The sequence below is a fragment of the Chlorocebus sabaeus genome, chromosome 8 (assembly GCF_047675955.1).
Source record: "Chlorocebus sabaeus isolate Y175 chromosome 8, mChlSab1.0.hap1, whole genome shotgun sequence".
Taxonomy (NCBI): Eukaryota; Metazoa; Chordata; class Mammalia; order Primates; family Cercopithecidae; genus Chlorocebus; species Chlorocebus sabaeus.
The window spans coordinates 133,538,606-133,558,958 of record NC_132911.1 but is presented as its reverse complement, the minus strand read 5'-3'; the positions used below and the strand labels follow the sequence as shown (position 1 = coordinate 133,558,958).

Below are 20,353 nucleotides of genomic sequence, written 5' to 3'. Positions count from 1 at the left end.
GGCATACAATGTGTAATAATCACTCCAGGGAATCTTTATAAGGGACACTCAGAGCCCAAATCCCTTCCCATCTCTGCATAGCCAGGCACCTACCCTCACCCACTCTGGCAGAAGATCTTGTGGAAAACTTATTCCCTGTGGATTCTAGATTTACGGAGACTAGTTACAGTGAAGGGTGGGAGTGAGAAGCCATATTAGAAAAGGGAAATAGGTGCAAGTCCTCATTGAGAGTGGGAACATTGAGTCCCTTTCCCCATTCAGCTCCAGGCATCATGTCTCTACCCTTTCTACCCCCACAACACACAGCCTAGGCAGGATATTGAAGAATTATTTCCTAAGAAAATTAACCAGTACAGAAGAAATAACTAAAAAACCCCCAACGACTGGAGACTCCAAAGAGATAGTTTAATCCCTGCCTGGTTGCCCCAAAGTGAAACCTCTACTCAACATGCCCTGCCTAGGCACACTTAGCAGCTTTCATGCTTCACTCGTTAGCGAAACAGAAAAAAATCACAGACACTTGAGGAAAGCCTAAAACACAAAACAAAAACACTTTGAAATTAGGAAATTAGAGGAAACAAAAACAACATAGGAAGGTAAGAAATACTTGATCCCGTTAAAGAGATAATATTTTATTTTCATGAAAGAATAATGCTCTGTAAAAAGGGTATTTATAGCTCTTAGAAATTAAAAATAGAGTAGTAGAAATTTATTATTCTTTTACTTAAATAGAAGAATCAAAAAGCAAAATCAAAGAAATTTCCAGGAAAAAGTAAGCAAAAAGACAGGAGAATGTTCATTAAAAAAATTTGGAGGCTAGGCACAGTGGCTCATGCCTGTAATCCTAGCACTTTGGGAGGCTCATGCAGGTGGATTGGTTGAGCTCAGGAGCTCAAAACCAGCCTGGGCAACATAGTGAGACCTTGTCTCTATAAAATATAAACAAAAAATTAGCCAGATGTGGTGGCGCATGCCTGTAGTTCCAGTTACTTGGGAGGCTGAGGTGGGAGAATTGCTTGAGCCTAGAAGTTGCAGCTGTTGTGAGCCATGATTGTTCCACTGCATTCCAGCCTGGGCGACAGAATGAGACACTGTCTCAATGAAAACAAAACAAAACTTGAGGATCAGTCAAGGAGATTTAACTACTCCTGAATAATAGGAGTTCCAGAAGGGGAGAACAAAGACATAATGCAATGTGGAAAATCTTTTAGGAGGAAATACAAGGAAGGTTCGGAGACCCAAAGAATGTGTTTCCAGAACGAAAATGTCCACTGAAGGCATGGTTTCTTGAGTCAACTTAGATCCACCCCATAAAACTTAAGAGTGAATTTTCAGAACACTTACCTCAAAAAGACAACAATAAATATTTCTAAAAGGGAAATAAAGTCATATTCCAGAGAATTCCAGCCAAGAATTGTATGACTAATCAAAATAGCAATCAAGTGTGAGAGGTACAATAAAAATGTCTTTAGATGTACAAGTTCTCAAAAAAATGTGTCCCCCATCTCCTCTGGAGAGAATGAGTAAAGAAACAGAGAAGGCACAGGGACATCACATTAACTGAATGTGGTGATAAAGGAAAGATGGGAGTGGTGAAAAGCAGTTTTGTCCAAGTATAAACAGTGAATATTACCTTAAAAATTGGGATATTCATATTTTAGGAAGATGGGAGAAGGGAAATAAGGAATGAGGAAAGAGAAGGAAAACAAATTCATCATAATCAAAAAGAGAATAAATAGTTAAATCTGGAAAGAAATAAAAACATTGCAATATCAACATGAAATTGAGAAATGGGAAGATGAGCACAGGATGAAACAAGGAAGAAAGAGCAGTGATTGGAAATCACAAGTCAGCAGTAGGCAGGATGAGAGCAGGGAATGCTGGTGGTTTTCCTCATGAGCTTTCTAGAGCCATCTGACCTTTAAAATTACATACATTTAATACTGTATTGTCTGATTTCTCTCCCCAGGGTCAAGGCCAAGGAGAGAGTCTCAGAGTGAAGAAGAAGGCGCTGACTCTGCAGAAGGGCATGGTGATGGCTTATAAGAGAAAACAGCTGGTTATCAAGGAGAAAGGTGGGAGTAAGCAGAGCTCAGCAAGGCAGATGGTGATGGAGAGGGGTGTCGGCTTCTCCTGAGAGAGAAGCGAGAGGAAAATAGCCATAATATGCAATCTTTGCTGCTCTGCCTATCCAAGGAGAAGCATGCACATTTCTTACTGTCCAGGGCACACACCCATCTTACCACACAGAGGTACCTCCAAGCATGGCCTGGCTGAAATGCTGCTACTGGGAGATACAGAGACAGCCTCATACATGCAAAATAATCCAACTTGTTCATCTTGGAGTGTTGTTAGCACTGGGCAAATTCCAACCCTAATCCTAACCATCCTTATTCACTTAAGTACCCTCAGCAACTCTTCAGTCACAGAGAATTACCCAAGCTTACCCATAATCCCATATTAAGGTCCTATGAGGTAACAACATCACAATCACAAACAAAACTGCACACACAATGCCCTAAGAACATAAGCCTGAATTTTATCTACATCTTTCCCTCCTTCATCAGCCTCAAAATGCACAGTTCCTGACCACACACACATTGGGTTTTGACTCCATGTGGGCAGAAGCATCTGTGTCAGTTGCATACCTGGGTGTGATGGTGAGTGCTGGGAACACAACCGGCTCTCAGAGTCCTTGTTCTCTCCATTCCCAAATGCTGAGTCCCAGCTAGAGCTCATTCAAATACAGATCGAGCTCAGCTCCTCATTCTTGCACACACTCTCACACTCTACTGCCTATAGTATCCTCACTGCAACATGGCCAAGGGAATGTCCTGATGTCAGTTACCTCCCATCAGTGGCCATAGACAGAATGAGGCTGAACTCTCTCCAATCTTTCAGTTAGTAGACTCTGGCTTCTGGAAAGACTGACCATATCCAAAGCAGCTCTCTAATGAGGAGAAGGGGTGAGAATGGGATTCCCACTCTTGGGAGAGGTCAGAGACTCCTGCGGAGGGCACCATGAGATGGTGGCACTACCAAAGGTCGTGGTGAATGATAAGATGATTTTAACATAGAAGGAAAAGAAAAGGAGCTGTAGTTTCAAAATATCATCATCATCAACAACAAACAAAGAATGATGTGGTCAGGTAAAAGAAGACCCCACAAAACATGATGTGGTAGTATCCAGATAGAATCAAGTCAGTATTCATTGGTGACTGAAGCCGGGTAGATTCATTGGAGAACAAACTACAGGAGTTGAAGTGTGAATGCAAAGAGGGGAAGTGAGGAACCAGTGTGTAGATGATTCTCGAAGGAAGTTGGCTGTGAGGAGACAATAGGTGGGAGGAGGAGATAACTAAAGGAAGATACTTAGCTTTGGAAAGGGAGTTTACGAGATAGTGAAGACTTGAGCCTGTTCTCAGGCTAGGGGAAAGATCCTGATGAACTGGAGAGGGTGAAGATGAATTGGTGTCAGTTACATTGCTGGACATGTATCTCCATTCCTTGCATCAGCTAGGGAGAGAAGATCTCATTTCCATTTTACAGATGAGATGTCTGACATAGAGGAGTGCCACTCTCCCCGCTAGTAGTCAGAACACGACTTGCAGTCACTGCTGTGAGGTTAGCTTTTCCTCTAACTTCATTCAGTTCACACTTTTCAACCCTTACAACCTTTTTGTCTTCTTCATAGGCTTTTTCCCCTGTTGAACACTTACACTTTAGTGTTAGGTGAGTTTCAGACTTCAGCATATTTCTCTACATGGAATGTGAAATCATCCAAGAAGATGCCAGATTGAGAGTGGTAAGTAAGGCAGGTCAGTAAGAAAAGGGCAGCAGGAAGCAATCCTACCTAGTGAAGGTCAAAGGGAGCTGAGTTCCTTTACTCTATCAAGGTAATTTCCAAATGTTGGATGGCAAAATGATTACCTGAATTGCTTATTTAAATACAGGTTCTATGGCACCCTTCAAAGTGATTCAGAAGGCACAGAGTGAGGCCAGGGGTCAGATTTAACAGGCGTCCCAGTGGTTTTGATACAAGGGGTTCCCTGGTCCCCCAGGTTGGGGCTGTGGGAAAGACTCAGGCAGGAACAACCTCAACTCTCCTAATGGAAGTTCTTTTCCATTCAGCCATTCTCATCTCAGATGATGATGAACAGAGAACCTTTCAAGATGGTGAGTTCCAAAGCCTGGTCTTTTTATTTTTTTATTTTTGTGAGTACACAGGAGGTATATATATTTATAAGGTACACGAGATATTTTGATACAGGCATGCAATGTGTAATAATCACATCATGGAAAATGGAGTATTCATCTCCTGAGGCATTTATCCTTCATATTATAAGCAATCCAGTTATACTGTTTTAGTTTTTTAAAAATGTACAATTAAATTATTTTGACGGTAGTCACCCTGTTGTGCTATCAAATGCTAGGTATTATTCATTCTTTCTAGCTTTTTAAAAGTGCCCATTAACCATCCTTACCTCTCCCCCAGGCCCCCCACCACCCTTCCCAGTCTCAGGTAGCATCCTTCTATCTCTATGTGTTTGACTGTTTTGACTTTTACATCCCACAAGTAAGTGAAAACATAAGATGTTTCTCTTTCTATTCCTGACTTATTTCACTTAACATAATGACCTCCAGTTTCATTCATGTTTTTGCAAATAATAGGATCTCATTCTTTATTTTATGGGTGAATAGTATACCATTGTGTATATGGATGATATTTTCTTTATATCTGTTGATGGACATTTAGTTTGTTTCCAAATCTTGACTATTATGAACAGTGTTGCAACAAACATGGTTTGTTTGTTCTTAAATCTCTCTTTGGTATACTGATTGCCTGCCTTTTGGTGTATATACCCAGCAGTGAGATTGCTGGATCATATTGTAACTCTAGTTTTTGTTTATTGAGGAAGGTCCAAACTGTTCTCCAAAGTGGTTGTACTAATTTACATTCCTGTCAACAGCATATGAGAGTCTCCTTTTCTCTGCATCCTCCCCAGCATGTGTTATTGCCTGTCTTTTGGATATAAGCCATTTTAACAGGGCTGAGATGATATTTCATTGTAGTTTTGATTTGCATTTCTCAGATGATCAATGATGTGAACACATTTTCATATGTCTGTTTGCTATTTGTGTGTCTTCTTTTGAGAAATGTCTACTCACATCTTTTGCCCATTTTCAATCAGATTATTAGATTTAGTTATGTAGAGTCATTTGAGCTTCTTAAATATTCTGGTTATTAATCCCTTCTCCGATGGGTAGTTTGCAAATATTTTCTCCGATTCTGCGGGTTGTGTCTTCACTTTGTTAATTGTTTCCTTTGCTGTGAAGAAGCTTTTTAACTTGATGTGATCCCATTTGTCTACTTTTGCTTTTGTTGCCAGTGCTTGTGGGTTATTTACTCAAGAAATCTTTGCCCAGACCATTGTCCTGAAGAGTTTCCTTAATGTTTTATTTTAGTAGTTTCATAGTTTAAGGCCTTATATTTAAATCTTTAAATGATTTTGATTTGATTTTTGTGTATGGTAAGAGATAGGGGTCTAGTTTCATTCTCTTGGATATGGATATCCAGTTTTCCCAGCAACATTTATTGAAAAGACTGTCCTTTCTCCATTGTATGTTCTTGGCACCTTTGTCAAAGATGAGTTCACTGTAGGTACATAGATTTGTACTGCATATGTTTGCTGACAGCCCAGGGGTTCAACAGTCAGCTCGTGGTAAGTGCTGTCTGGCCTAGGTCTCACCCTTTAGGGAAATGGGCTCTCCTCTGGCCCAGGGCAGGTCCAGAAATGCTGTTGAAGACCCTAGACCTGATCTTGAGGGCCCCAAGAGCCTGCTTGGTGCACTACACCACTGTGGCTGAACTGGTACCTAAGATGCAAGGCAAAGCCTCCTCTTGACTTTTCCCTCTGCTTTTCTCAAATAGAAGGAGTCTTTCACCATAGCCACCACAGTTGGGAATATGCTGGGTCACAACTTTGGTCAGTACATCTCAGAGCCCAAGGCCCACTACATACCACCTGGGTACTGCTGCTGGTTATTTAGGGCCCAGTGGTTCTTTATTAAGCAGATGATGAATTCTGCCAGGACTGTGTTCTTCCCTTCAAGGCAGTAGGTTCCCTTTTCACCCAGGGGTGTCTAGAGATGTTGTCCAGGAGCTAGGGCTTGGAACGGGGGCTTCACAACTCTACCTAGTCTCCTATCCTACTGTGGCTGAGATGGTATCCAAGATGTGGGACAGAATCCTCTCTACTCTTCACTCTCTTCCACTTAAACAAAGGGAATGAAACACTTTCATTGCTGTGAGCTGCACTGCCTGAGGTTGGGAGTGGGGTAGCACAAGTACCGTTTTTTAGTCACCCCAGCTGGTATCTCTTTAGGTCACATGTCACTCTAGTCCTCTGGCTCTGAGCCCAGCTCAGCATTAGAAATTGCTTAAATATTGCAGTCCTTCTGTCCTAGACTGACCTTTAAGTTTACTTAGGACTCCAGAGCACTCTGGCTGGCATTTGTGAGGCTTGCCAAGAAACTTGAGTTCTGAAAGAAGGAATGGGCAATTCCCCTTTGACTGGGTCTTATCCAAATTTTCCCTTTGTGCACTGGCACTGATTGAGCCCAGCCTGGCTCTGCTCTCTGCTATGACAAGGCAGTACTGAGTTCAATGTAAAGTTTTTCACCCAGTCACTGTGCTCTCCCTCTCTCCCAAGAGTACAAAATTTCCCAGAGGCTAGTCTCCTGTGCTGCGAGGAGTGAGGAGTGGCTACCATCATTTCATACTATCTCTCCAACCCTCTTCAATGCCTCACCCAAAGATATGAAGTTAAAACCAGGTACTGTGATTACTCACCTGATTTTTGCTTCTATGATCGTGCTTTTCTTTGTGCAGACAGTTGTTAAAATTTGGTGTTTGTGTGGGGTGTATGAACCATGTAGGCTTCTATTGCACCATCTTGCTCATCCTCCTCTGGCAGTTTTTTTTTGCCTAGAACTGAGGCACTGCTGATCCCTGACCCCCTTTGAATTCCCACAAGAGCCCTGCTTGGGCTCAGCCCACACAGACCCACAGAGAACTTTCCCCCAATCAGGCTCCTCCATTTCCTGCAACTGACCCCTTCCTCTGACAGAGCCACTGTCCCCTGGGGCCACAGGGAAACCAGGCTTTCTCCTTTGAACATTGGGAATGGTGTGAGTCTGTTGGGGAGAGAGGCTGCCTGGGTATCCATCTCTCTAGGGAGGTTTTTCAACTGAACTGATGGTACATGTGGGAAATAAGGGGAGGATAGAGGAGTTAGAGGTGAGACCAAGAGGGAAAGAAGTAGAAGAGGAAAAGTAGGGGTAGACTAACGTTTGGTGAGTAAACACATTTCTTTCTCTTTCCAGAGCTATTTCTGAGACCGAAATTTTTGAGAGGGCATTTGCCAAGTGAGTGGAATCTGGCCCTCCCCTCCCAGGACAATCTGCACAACAAAAACTCACCTGATTGCCTTTGGTGCTATTACCCAAGGTCTTGGAGTCTGGCCCCTTGGGAAAAGGGCTGGAACAGATAGAGAAGAGGGGTTCAGGGAAAGAAAGGCAGAAGGCTGGAGAAATCCAGTCTTTGAGACTCTTTGGTGAGGAATTTCATTTCTCTTTTTAGAATACGAACAAATTTGCATTCTCCCAGTAGGTGAGTGTGAGTTTGCTGGAGGTGGTGGTGGGGATCCCATCCTGCACACATGGGGTAAGTAGGGCAGATTGCTCCTGCCTTGCCTTTGCCACCACTGCCCTAGGGACTGGCCCTTGGTCATATGGAATGGAAAGGGTCCAGAAAGGCTGAGAACATGGAGGGATGAATGGTGATGGGGGCAGGAAGAAGTTAAGTGAGAGGGAGGAGGTGGTAGGAGAGCAGAACCCTCCAAAACATCTCAAAAGCAAATTTGGGGGGATGAGGAAGTGAGATGATGACTTGATTCTCCTTCTAGGAAGAATAGAGGAACCCTTCTGGCAAAGTAAGTATTTATTAAGGGGAAACCTGGGGCTTCTAGGTGTGAGCTGCAAATCTGAGCACCTAAATTGGTGGTTTCCATGCAAGTCAGAAATCTAGATCCACTTCCAAATTTACACTTTGCTCATGAAACAAACACACGTTTATTGAGGACTTATTGGACAACAAGCATTATTCTGAACTTGAAAGTTATGGCTGTGAACCAAACAGACATAAATTCTTGTCTCTTTGGAGCTTCCAATCCAGTGATCTGTCATCCCAAGCAGATCACCCTGAGGGCGCCTGATGCCTCCTGGGAGAAACAGAGGGCCCCCAACATCCACCCCATGGTTAATTCTTCATAGACTTTGAGGATACTGGCAAAGTTGCCTGATAATAAGGGCAGCTTATATGTGCCATATGCCTTACATACATAAACTCTGTCTCTTTCTTGCTTTTTGAGATGGGGTCTCACTATGTTGGCCAGGCTGGTCTTGAACTCCTGGCCTCAAGCAATCCCCCCATCTCAGCCTCCCAAAGAGCTGGAATTACAGGTGTGAGCAACCATGCTTGGCCTACATAAACTCTTTTAATCCTCATAGCATCCCATTTAACCAATATGGAAACTGATTCCAGAGCACCTAAGATTTTCGCCTCTAAAGCCCAGTGCTAGATTTTACAGTATTCCTGACATGTCCTAGAAATGACCACTTTGTCATTATCTTCCATTAGTGATGATGTCTTTTCAAAATCTCAATCTCTGCTCCCAGTATCCTATTTCCTCTTTTCAGAATGCTGGATTGTCCATCTTTTTAGCTTCTATGACAGCTCTATCCACAGAGCTCAAGTGTGCCATTAGCAGAGACAATTTTGGTTAGTAGCTGAAAGGGATAGAAGAGTTTGGCTCATATTCATGCAAACAGGCTATCATTTCAAGGATGTTCTAATCAAATACTTGCCCCACTTTCTGGTTGGCATTGATGCCTGAGAGCAGATTTCAAGCATCTACAAGAGGAGGTTTTCCAGAAAATAAAGACACTGGCTCAGCTCTCAAAGGACGTTCAGGATGTCGTGTTCTATAGTATCCTGGCCATGCTCGGAGACAGAGGGGCTCTACAGGACCTGATGGACATGGTGAGGGGCTCCACAGTTGCATGGGTCTGGTAAGCTGTAAATGGGATTGGTTAGGAGATATGACTCTCAAGTTACATGGGGGAGGAAGAATAAGCAAGATGCCAGGGGACTGAGAAAGACTCGGGACTCTGGCGCCAGGCACAATGGGCCAGAAAGTGCCACCCCCACTACTGAGGCTGCTTGGAAACCCCGGTAGGAGGTAGAGAACCCTCACCCCTACCCCTTGGTTATCACCAGTAGACACAGGCAAATTATATAATGTTACTGTTATTAGTATTATTATTAACAATAATACCTGTCTTCTATAGCTGGAATTGGACAGCTCAGGTCATTTGGATGGCCCTGGTGGTGCCATCCTAAAGAAACTTCAACAGGATTCAAACCATGCATGGTTTAACCCAAAGGACCCCATTCTTTATCTCCTTGAAGCCATAATGGGTAAGATTAATTAAAGGGAAGAATGGGAGAATCATAAGTTTGGTCCCCAGACCCCCAAAAAGCTGTGTTAGATGCCATGTGTCCAAAGCCCTTTGAATGCCATGATCTTTCGTCCTTACATCACAGCTCTCTCTAAGGTCAGAGGGTTCACTGTGATAACTTGCCATATGATACAGAATGAGTTTAAGGCCTAGGAAGTCACCAGTTTATGTTCATCCACAGATCACTGGAGGTAGGTGATTCCAGCCTTCAGCCCCTGAATCCCATCCTCTGGTCCCTCTTATTTAGCATCCTGGAGACCATTCTGAAGGGCTTCCCAGGGCAGGGAGCTTGACCTTTAAGTCTAATGGGTTTTATTCCTCTACTTTGGAGTTATTCTCTCAGGGAGTCTCCTGCTTTATGGTGGGAGGAAAAATCTGGATTCTTCACTACTGTCTTTCCCCACATGTCCTCCACCCTCAGTGCTGAGTGACATCCAACACGATTTGCTGGCCTGTTCTGTGGAGATGAGGATCCTGCTTCAGCAACAGGAACTGGTGAGAACTTCCCAGGGGCCAGAAGTTCAGGGAAGAGGGTGAGGGAACCAGAGATAAGAAGAAAGATTCTGAGGAAAGAGAGATGATACAGATTTATGCTGGGAGGGGAGTCCTTATCCAGCGGTGGCCACTGGGAAATCCCTAGCTGCGGTGTCCTTCTGGAGACCTGGTCCAGTGGGTATGAGCCTCCCTCAGGAGGGTCTTAGCTTCCATGGCAATCTCTGCAGCATTCCCCAATGGTCTAAAATAGCCATATGGGAGCACAGGACTTTGAGGACTAAGGGGATATAATATTCCTGCTCTACTCACAGTTACCATTTGCTAATTACTTCTGCTCTAGTTACACTGTTATGATTTGCTAATTTCTCTGTTTTTCTCTCTCCAAGTATATGTACATATAAATACGTACCTTTATATGCATTTACTGTATTCTTACATATGTGCATATACATTTAAAAATAAAAACACCACTATTCTATGAGGAGAGTTTTATTTTCACCATTTCACAGATGTGGAACCAATGCTCCCTGATTTCCCATAACTTGATCTGCGGATCATAGGATATGACGAGCATGTTACTTCTTGTCCTATGGATCCCAAAGCTCTTGCTCCTTCTGTTATCCTGCATGGCCCCTGGATGCTGGGCAGAAGCCTTTTCTTCCTGATCTTAAAGGCTGGTCTGTAGAGTCTGATCATCCTTCTTCTAGGTAAGGAGCATCCTGGAGCCGAACTTCAGATACCCCTGGAGCATTCCCTTCACCCTCAAACCCGAGCTCCTTGCCCCACTCCAGAGTGAGGGTTTGGCCATCACCTATGGCCTGCTGGAGGAGTGTGGCCTGAGGATGGAGCTGGATAACCCCAGGTCAACCTGGGATCTAGAAGCAAAGATGCCCCTGTCTGCCCTCTATGGGACTCTCTCATTGCTGCAGCAGCTGGCTGAGGCCTAAGCCCTCCCTGATGGGCAGTCAGTCCAGAGATACTGGCCCTTGCCCAGTCTATGCTGTGAGTGTCCTTATGGGTGCAAGAGAGAGGGCTGTGCCTCTCTGCATTTCCAGGTGGAGTAGAGACAGCAGTGGGTAGAGGCTTTAGGAAATGTTTTGGGGTGGCGGAATACTCTATATATTGACAGGAGTTTATATATTTGTCAAAACTCCTCAAATAGTATGTTAAAGACGTAAGCATTTCACTATGTATAAATTTTACTTAAAAGTAATAAAAACAAATCCTGACTCTAGTTAACAGTGTGCATTTTGAATTGTTTTGGGTGAAGTGTACTGATAATGGTAACTGATATTGAAATGCAACAAAAAGTAAGTTGACTTGATGATAGACAGATACATGACCAAGTAAATGTGATAAAGTATTAATAATTGGGGAATATGGGTGAAGGATATAGAAGATGTTTTTTTCTTTTTCTTGAAACATTTTGTGAGTCTGACATTTCATATTAAATGTTAGCCCCCACGTGTGTGTGTATGTGCATATTCCTCAATTATTAACATTTTATCACATTTTCTTGGTCATATATCTGTCTCATTCTGTGCTCTCTGTGTCATTTGCTAATGCCACCTGGCCTCCTAAGCTGAAACCTGGGAGTCCACCTTGACTCCTCTCTCTCCTTAACCCCCGATCAACACAGTCTAGCCGACTCACTATAGCCCTCCTCTTCTCACCTGGACAGCTGATCTAGTGCTCCCAGCTGGTTGTCCTGCCACCATCTTGTTCTCTTCAAATTCTCCTTGAATCCTGGAGGCTCTTATCACGGCAGGCATGGGGCATAATTTAAAAAATGCAACCTTTATATGTCACTCCTCTGCCTAAAATCCTTTAGAGGCTCCCTGTCATCTAGAATCATCAACCAAGATTTTAAATATGATGTCTCGTCAGAATCACCTTTGCCCGCATTTCCACATGACAATAATCAAGTGCCTTATTACTAGTTCACTCCAGTGTATTCCAGTAATCCTTATTGCTCACATCATGTCTTCACTTTTAGACAGTGTTTACTTATTTTTTGCTAAAAAAGGCAAGAAAATGAGTTCTTCTCCCATCTTGCTCTTCTATCATCTCCTATCTCCAATTATTTTATTATTTGTAAATTGCCAAGGAGTGTAACCATATTCCTCATGTCTGTTTAGTGTTAATTCTTTATTTTTTTTGAGACAGAGTCTCGCTCTGTCACTAAGGCTGGAATGCAGTGGCATGGTCTCAGCTCACTGCAACCTCCACCTCCCAGGTTCAAGTGATTCTTGTGCCTCATCTTCCTGAATAGCTGGGATTACAGGCGTGCACCACCACACTCGGCTAGTTTTTGTATTTTTTTTTTTGTACAGACGGAGTTTCACCATGTTGGCCAGGCTGGTCTTGAACTCCTGACCTCAACTGATCTGCCCGCTTCGGCCTCCCAAAGTGCTGGGATTACAGGTGTGAGCCACCATTTCCAGTCTATTTAAATTTGTTCATTGCTAACTACCAGTCATTTTATTTTATTCCTTGAATGGCTGTGATCAAATAATTTTTTCAGTAGTGCTTCACTCCCCAAGTCCCTTCATATTTGAGAAACTTTGCCTGTTGCCTTTATTCTTGAAGAAATCCTTGGGGAGAGATTATATTTTTAGGTAACACCTTCTTGCCCTCAGTCTTTTGTAGCCATGCAAAGGTCTCCTGTTGACTTCTTTATGCCTTGAAGAAGATCAAGGCTAGTCAAATTTTCCCAAACTCTTTGCATATACATCTAAATGTATGCCTGAATAATTATTTCTTCATCCTTGAAGTTAAGCACTTTAATCAGGCAATACCCGTGTCTCAGTCACTCTGTGTCACTTTTCCTGGGACACTGTGCCTTCTGAGCTGCAGATTCAATTCTTTTAGGAATTTTTCCTCTTATAATAATTAAATATCTTTCATATTCTATTTGTTAGATTCTCTACCTCACAGGTACCAATTGTCCTGTAGGACTCTCATATATTATTTTGTCTAATTCCTGCATCTTTGATTTTTTTTCGTCTGCATTCTCTGAGATCACGGCAGGTCTTTGCTCTATGTCTATAACTCAACTGTCAACTATAATTCTTTCCAGTTTATCAGTTCAGATATTGTGTTGTGATCTCAATTCCTTTCCTTAGCTTTGCAATCTCTCTTCACATATTTCTGTTGTTTTATCTTTGCAGTTTGAGGTTTTGCCTTATTAAAGTATTTATCTTAAATTCTTCCATGGCATAAAACAATTCTTTTTCTTGAGCTATGTTTTCTACCTGAATTGATTCCTCTACTCGCTTCTTTTCCTGTAGTGTGTTTGTATGGAATCTCTTGTCACCCTCTACCTTCCCCTGCCATGTAATGCTCATCCTCAGCATGAGCAGCTTTGTCCAAACTCTATTTGCACAAAGACAATAGGGTAAATGAGTTTTTCTCAACTCTCTTATAAATGAAATGAGATGGTTTCTGTTCCTCTGCAAACTTTGGATCAAAACCTGTGTTTTCCAGTGCTTAAGGTCATGGCATGTGGAAGGGAAGGAGGGCTCACCTGGAGGTCTGGGCAGTCTTGGATGATTGCCCCGGCCTCTCTCTCTCCTTCTACAATTTTAAACATTCTCTGTGCCCGAGTTCCCTCACCTCATCAAGGGATTTTGCCCTTTTGGAAGTGACTTCTGATGTGAATTCCCTGAATTCATTCAAGGAACTCAGGTCCTTTTGTCAATCCTTGTACTGATTAGATTGTGGGATCATCATGGCAGGTGATCTGAGGTCAGATTTCTTAATTCCTTCAAACTAGGGTGAATGAAGCAGACTCTTCATTGTTGGAGGAACAGCAGGGGCTCCCATCCCAAATCCTAAGACTGTGGCATTAAGAGCTTTTTTTGGCTCATGAACATCTGCTTTATTCACTCCATTTCTTTATAGGCATTTAAAGATTTCCACCATGCTGGGATGAGATGCCTGACATCCTTTCTCTTTCTCCTTTATTTCACCCTCTTCATTTTTCCCCATTCTCTTAGGAACTACACCAGTCTTCTTCACTGTCCAGGTTTCAGCATAACCTTTCCCTTTGGAAATGGCTTTGAGGCTAGTGGCTATATCTCCAGTGGGCCAGCATCTGAACTTGATCCAGCATCAGGATCTGCCCCAGCACATTCTTTCCGTGACGATCCTGAGTCCTGAGGCTGTAGTCAGGCCAGCCAGAATCTAAGCTTGACTTGTCTATTCCTTCCATTTTAACCATGGATCACAACAAGCAAGGAATTGTATGTTTTGCTCTTTCTTGTTACTTTGCATTTCCTGATGCATTACAATGAAGCAGCCCCCTTAGGAGTTGGATCTCTCTTTTCTAAATTCCATTGCTGGCCCAGCTCCGTGGCTCATGTCTGTAATCCCAGTGCTTTGGGAGTCCGAGGCGGGTGAATCACTTGAGGTCAGGAGTTTGGGACCAGCCTGGCCAACATAGTGAAGCTGTCTCTACTAAAATTACAAACATTAGCCGGAAGTGGTGGTGTGCACCTGTAGTCCCAGCTACTCTAGAGGCTGAGGCAGAAGAATCGCTTGAACCCGGGACGTGGAGGCTGCAGTGAGCCAAGATCATGCCACTGCACTCCAACCTGGGTGACAGAGCAAGACTCTGTCTCAAAAAAAGAAAAATTCCATTGCTTAACTCTTATCAGTTAAGATCAGAGTTAGCAATTAGAAAACAGAGATCCTCAACTTCTATCATAACTGGTCACTGCACAGGTGCAGTTTTGTATCACAGGTCACTAGGGACTAGGTAGCCATTCAGGAATCAATGAGTATTCATCTCTCACCCTCTCATTCTTTCTCTTCCCAAAGCACATGTTTCAGTGAGTCCGGGTCACTGTGGCCAATACCACTTTTGTGAGATCAGAAAAATGACTTTTGACAATAACTACCTGGAGTCAGACTGAATTTTGCAGATGCAGGGCACTGCCCTCACTTCAGACACCAGCTACAAATTTGGGAGTTCCCAGGACATCTTCACTTTTGACCAGCTGGCTAGAAACTTGGTGTTTCTCACTACATCTTCAGGTTCAATAATTCACTGACACAACTCACAGAACTCATTGGAAGTGTCATACTTGCATTTACATTTTATTATAGCAAAAGGATACAAATCAATCAGCAAAAGGTAGAGTTGCATAGGGTGAGGTCTAGGAGGTTCTGATATGTGAAATTTGTTTTTTTAAAAATTTATTTTGTATATTTAAGGTATAGGAAATGATATTATGGCATGCATATAAATAGTAAAATGTATTAGTCCAGTTTCATGCTGCTGATAGACATACCCGAGACTGGGTAATTTATAAAGAAAAAAGAGGCAGGCAAAGAGGGAATGAGAACCAAATGAAAAGGGAAATCTTTTCATTTGTCCCTTGAAACCTCTTATAAAACCATCAGATCTCGTGAGACTTATTCACTACTATTCACTACCATGAGAACAGTATGGGAGAAACTGCCTGCTTGATTCATTATCTCCCACCCAGTACCTCCCATAACACTTGAGAATTATAGGAGCTACAATTCAAGATGAGATTTGGGTGGGGACACAGCCAAACCATATCAGTTACTATGGTGAAGCAAATGAACATAAATGTGAAACTCCCATGTCCTCAGGGACAGCTCACCCTCTTGGCACATCTAGGTATACAGAATGTCGTCAATCAAGGAACGTTACCTGAAGCAGGACCCTCAGCATGTTGGTGCATGGAGGAGTGGCATATGTAATCAAGATTTTATATTTCAAGTCTGTAGTTTTTACAATGTAAATGATAGGAAGTAAGACTCCATTTTGGTAAATCTTGTCTGGTGGTGATATGCAGAAAGTAGAGCTCTAAGCTACATTCTCAATGGGCTGCATATCAGATTCCTAAGACTGAGAAGGGAGGGCATGGGACTTTTATGAATATTAGAGGAGGCAAAAGTAAAATAAATGCATTGTGAATACTATCAATGGAAAGGAATGGGACTATTTTGTGTGTCAGTTCTGGGATGTTACTCAGAAGTTATAGGTGTGGCAATCCTGTTAACACAGTTTCTCCTCCGTCAGGCACTTCACTTATTCCTGTAAGCCTACAGGGAGTAAATGGAAAGGGAATGGGTTTGGGGCAAGATTTTTTTTTTGTCCTTTTGCTTTATCTTTAGGATATTGTTGTAAAATTGGATTATATAATATATGCAAGGTGCTTGACAGAAAGGAGGTGTTAAAAACATTAATTCCGTTTGTACAGATGTCCAGACTCCTACAGCCAGGCATTTCAGAGGTGCTTCCCAGGGTCCTGGCCCTTGGATTTGTCCCTGCTCCTGAAGCTGACATCTGCCTTCCGCTGTCCCATTCTGACATACGTTGATTGAGCCCATTCTTCTCTAGGGAATGGGAAAAAAAAGTGAGAATAATAGAAATATCAAGTTAGGGTTCTGCAGAAAGACAGAACCATATATCTATGAAGAGAGTTATTAGAGGAATTGGCTCACATCACACAAGTGTTTCCAAAAGACAAAAATAAATACTTTGTTGAGCCTGTACTGTACAAAGGGGTGTCCTTTGGAGGAAGCTTTGCAGTTCAGGTTCCTTGTTGTCTAACTATGTGACTGACTTACAGGCATATTGTGCAAGTGTGGAGAAACTTTCTCAAGGTGAATGGACACGGAAAGGGGAGCACGCATCAGCTGGGATGGGAAGATGATCTGCTGATTTTCTACTGAATGGAAAAGGACGAGGAAAAGTTAGACATCTATATTGAGTCTAGTTCAGCGTAGAACTTATAGTGGGAATACCAAAGGATGGATTTGAAAATAATATAGCCAAACTATTTCTTTTTCTAACTGGTGAGGGTTAAAGGTCCAAGGGTCTCCTCTCCTACCAATTTAGGCAGGTGCTAAGGCAAAGCTGTCCAACGGAAATATAATGCAGCCACATATAAAATCTTAACTTTCCCAGCAGCTGCATTAAAACAGTAAACATGAAACCAGTAAAATTAATGCTCATAATGGCATGATTGTATTATATCTAAAATATTGTTATTTCAACACAAGGGACAAATGGCATAATGGTGTGACAGCACCCAAATGGGGGAGCACCTCTGGTATGGGGGGTCAGAGAAGGTTTCCTTTTTCATAGAGCATCATTGGCATAATATAAAATTCACCCTTAAAAATTCTAGTAGTTTTAACAAATGCATACAAGTATGTAACCACCACAACAATCAAAACACAGAATACTGTCACCCTCCTGAATTTCCCTTGTGGGTTTTTGTAGTTAGCCACTCTTCCGACCTTCAGTCCATTATAAGCATTGATTGGTTTTGTGTCCTAACACAGAAATGGAATCATACTCGAGGTAGCCTTGTGAATTTGGCTTCTTAGCCTAACGCACTTTAGATTCATCCATGTTTGTTGCATGTATCAGCTGTTCATTTTCATTTCTGAGTTTGTTTGTTGTTATTCCATTTTATACAGTCTCTTGATCCAGTCATCAGTGAAGAATATTTGGATTGTTTCCAGTTTTCAGCAATTTTGAATAAAGACCCTAAAAACATTTGTGAGCATGTTTTTTATGAAATGTGAACATAAGTTCTCATTTCACTTTAAACGCTTAATCATTGCATTGCTGGGTTGTATGGTATGTGCTCTTTAACTTTATAGAAAATTGCCAACTCTTTTTGAAGGTGGCTGTAATATTTTGCATTCCCAGTAGAGTTCCAGTTTCTCTGTACTCTCCAGAGCAGTCTCAATAGCATTGTCATGCATTTTGATTGCAGCCATTCTGATAATTGTATAGTGGTGTCTCATTGTGGCTTTGATTTTCATTTCCTTAATGACTAATGATGTCTTTTAATTTTCAGTTTTTGCCATACATATGTGTTCTCTGGCAAAATGTTTATTCAAATATTTTGTCTGGCCAGGCGCGGTGGCTCACGTCTGTAATCCCAGCACTTTGGGAGGCTGAGGCGGGCGGATCACAAGGTCAGATCGAGACCATCCTGGCTAACATGGTGAAACCCTGTCTCTACAAAAACATAAAAAAATTAGCCGGGCGTGGTGGTGGCTGCCTGTAGTCCCAGCTGCTTGGGAGGCTGAGGCAGGAGAATGGCATGAACCTGGGAGATGGAGCTTGTTGTGAGCCCAGGTCACACCACTGCACTCCAACCTGGGCAATAGAGTGAGACTCCGTCTCAAAAAAAAAAAAAAGGAAATTAGCCAGGTGTTGTAGAACCAGCTACTCAGGACTCTGAGGCAAAAGGATGACTTGAGCCCAAGAATTTGAAGCTTCATTGAGCTCTGATCATGCTGCTGCACTCCAGCCTGGGCAGCAGAGAGAGACTGTCTCAAAAAAAATTTTTTGTTGTTTATTTTCTTATTGTGTTTTGAGAGTTCTTTATATATTCTTGATACCAGTCTTTTATCAGATGTTTTATTTACATTTTTAATTTACATTTTTACATTTTACATGTATAAAATTTAAAAATGTACATAATTTACATTTTTAAAAACAGCTTTGAGATATAATTCACATACAACCTAATTCCCCTAAAGTGTGTGATTCAATTTTTTTTTTCATATGTTCATAGAGTTGTGCAACTATCACCACAGTAAATGTTAGAACATTTTTATCGTCCCAAAAGGAAACCCCACACACCCATTTTCAGCCACTGAGCATTTTCCCCAATCCTAGGCAACCACTAATTTGGCATTATGGATTTGCTTAATGACATTTCATGTAAATGGAATCGTACGATTTGTGGTCTTTTGCAATTGGTTTCCTTCACTTAGCATAATGTTTTCAAGGTTCACCCATGTTGTAGTTTTTATTAGAATGTCCTTTCTTTGTAAGTCTAAATAATATTCTGTTGTGCAGATATACCACATTTTATTTTATCCATTTATTGATCAATGGACATTTGGATTATTTCTACATTTTGGTTATTAAGAATTACTTTGCTATGGATATTCATGTGCACATTTTTATGTTAGATATATGCTTTCATTTCTCTTGACTGTATAGCTAGGCGTGGATTTTCTGAGTATTATGGTTACTCGGTGTTTAACGTCTTAGTGAACTGTCAAACCATTTTCCAAACCAGCTGTATCATTTTACATTCCCCCCAGCAGTGTAACAGGGTTCAGGTTTCTCCACATCCTTGAGAACACTTGTTACATCTGTCTTTTTGAATATAGCTGTCTTAGTGGATATGATTTGGTATTTCACTGTGGTTTTGATTTGCATTTTCCTTTTGGCTAATAACATATTTTCATGTGCTTATTGGTCATTTGCATATATTCTCTGGATAAATGTCTACTCAAATTCGTCGTAATTTTAAAATTGGGTTGTCTTATTATTAGTGAGTCATCAGTGTTCTTTATGTCTCTTATCAGATATATGTTTGCAGATATTTTCTCCTAATCTGTCAGTTGTCTTTTCATTCTCTTAACAGTGTCTTTTAAAGAGCAGTTGAAGTTTGGATAAAATCCAATTTGTCATTTATTTATTTTATGGATTGTATCTTTTGTGTAGTATCTACAAAATCTTTGATTAACTCAAGGTCATACAAATTTCTCTTATGTGTTTTCTTATATTTTAAAGGTGGTTTTATGTTTAGGTCTATGATTATTTTGAGTTAATTTTTGCATATCAATGATATGCAAAATATGGGGTTTAAAAAGAACATTCTGATGGCGATGAGAATAAGTTAGTTGGGGTGTAGTAGCTATCAGGGTACTCTCTGGGGTGGTAGTTGTAGTAGGCCAGGTGAGGGATGACTGATAGTTTGGACTAGGGTGCTAAGAATGGAAATATAGAAAAGTGGAGGGATTTTATAAATATTTGGATGGTAAAAGTGCAGGATTTGATGATGAAATGAGTATTCAGAATAATTTAGAGCAACAGTAGGTCAAAGATGATGTTTAGTTTTCTAGCTTGTGCAACGGAGTGGCTTGTAGTGCTGTGCATTGAGGGGCAATGGCTGAGCATTAGTCTTGGGTGGGGAGGATCTTGCATTCACGTTTAGACATACTGAATTAGAAAAGTCTGTGAGATCTCCAAATGAAGGTGTAGAATAAGTAGTTTCATGGCTGGGCGCGGTGGCTCATACCTGTAATTCCAGCACTTTGGGACGCTGAGGCGGGCAGATCACGAGGTCAGGAGATTGAGACCATCCTGGCTAACATGGTGAAACCTCGTCTCTACTAAAAATACAAAAAATTAGCCGGGAGTGGTGGCGGGTGCCTGTAATCCCAGCTACTCGGGAGGCTGAGGCAGGAGAATGGCGTG

The 20,353-nt window shown here is 41.8% G+C and overlaps 1 protein-coding gene across 1 annotated transcript in view; it reads left to right on the top strand.

Annotated features, from left to right (window-relative positions):
* GSDMC (gasdermin C) overlaps positions 1–11,291 on the top strand; it is a 33,579-nt gene extending 22,288 nt beyond the window's left edge. Inside the window, exons 5-14 of the mRNA XM_073018351.1 lie at positions 1,970–2,075; positions 4,132–4,176; positions 6,714–6,836; positions 7,387–7,428; positions 7,643–7,672; positions 7,968–7,994; positions 8,964–9,103; positions 9,412–9,541; positions 10,004–10,077; positions 10,785–11,291. Of these exons, the coding sequence (XP_072874452.1) occupies positions 1,970–2,075; positions 4,132–4,176; positions 6,714–6,836; positions 7,387–7,428; positions 7,643–7,672; positions 7,968–7,994; positions 8,964–9,103; positions 9,412–9,541; positions 10,004–10,077; positions 10,785–11,024 (957 nt within the window). The 3' untranslated portion in view covers positions 11,025–11,291. The remainder of the gene's footprint in view (positions 1–1,969; positions 2,076–4,131; positions 4,177–6,713; positions 6,837–7,386; positions 7,429–7,642; positions 7,673–7,967; positions 7,995–8,963; positions 9,104–9,411; positions 9,542–10,003; positions 10,078–10,784) is intronic.
* Positions 11,292–20,353: the final 9,062 nt, after the last annotated feature.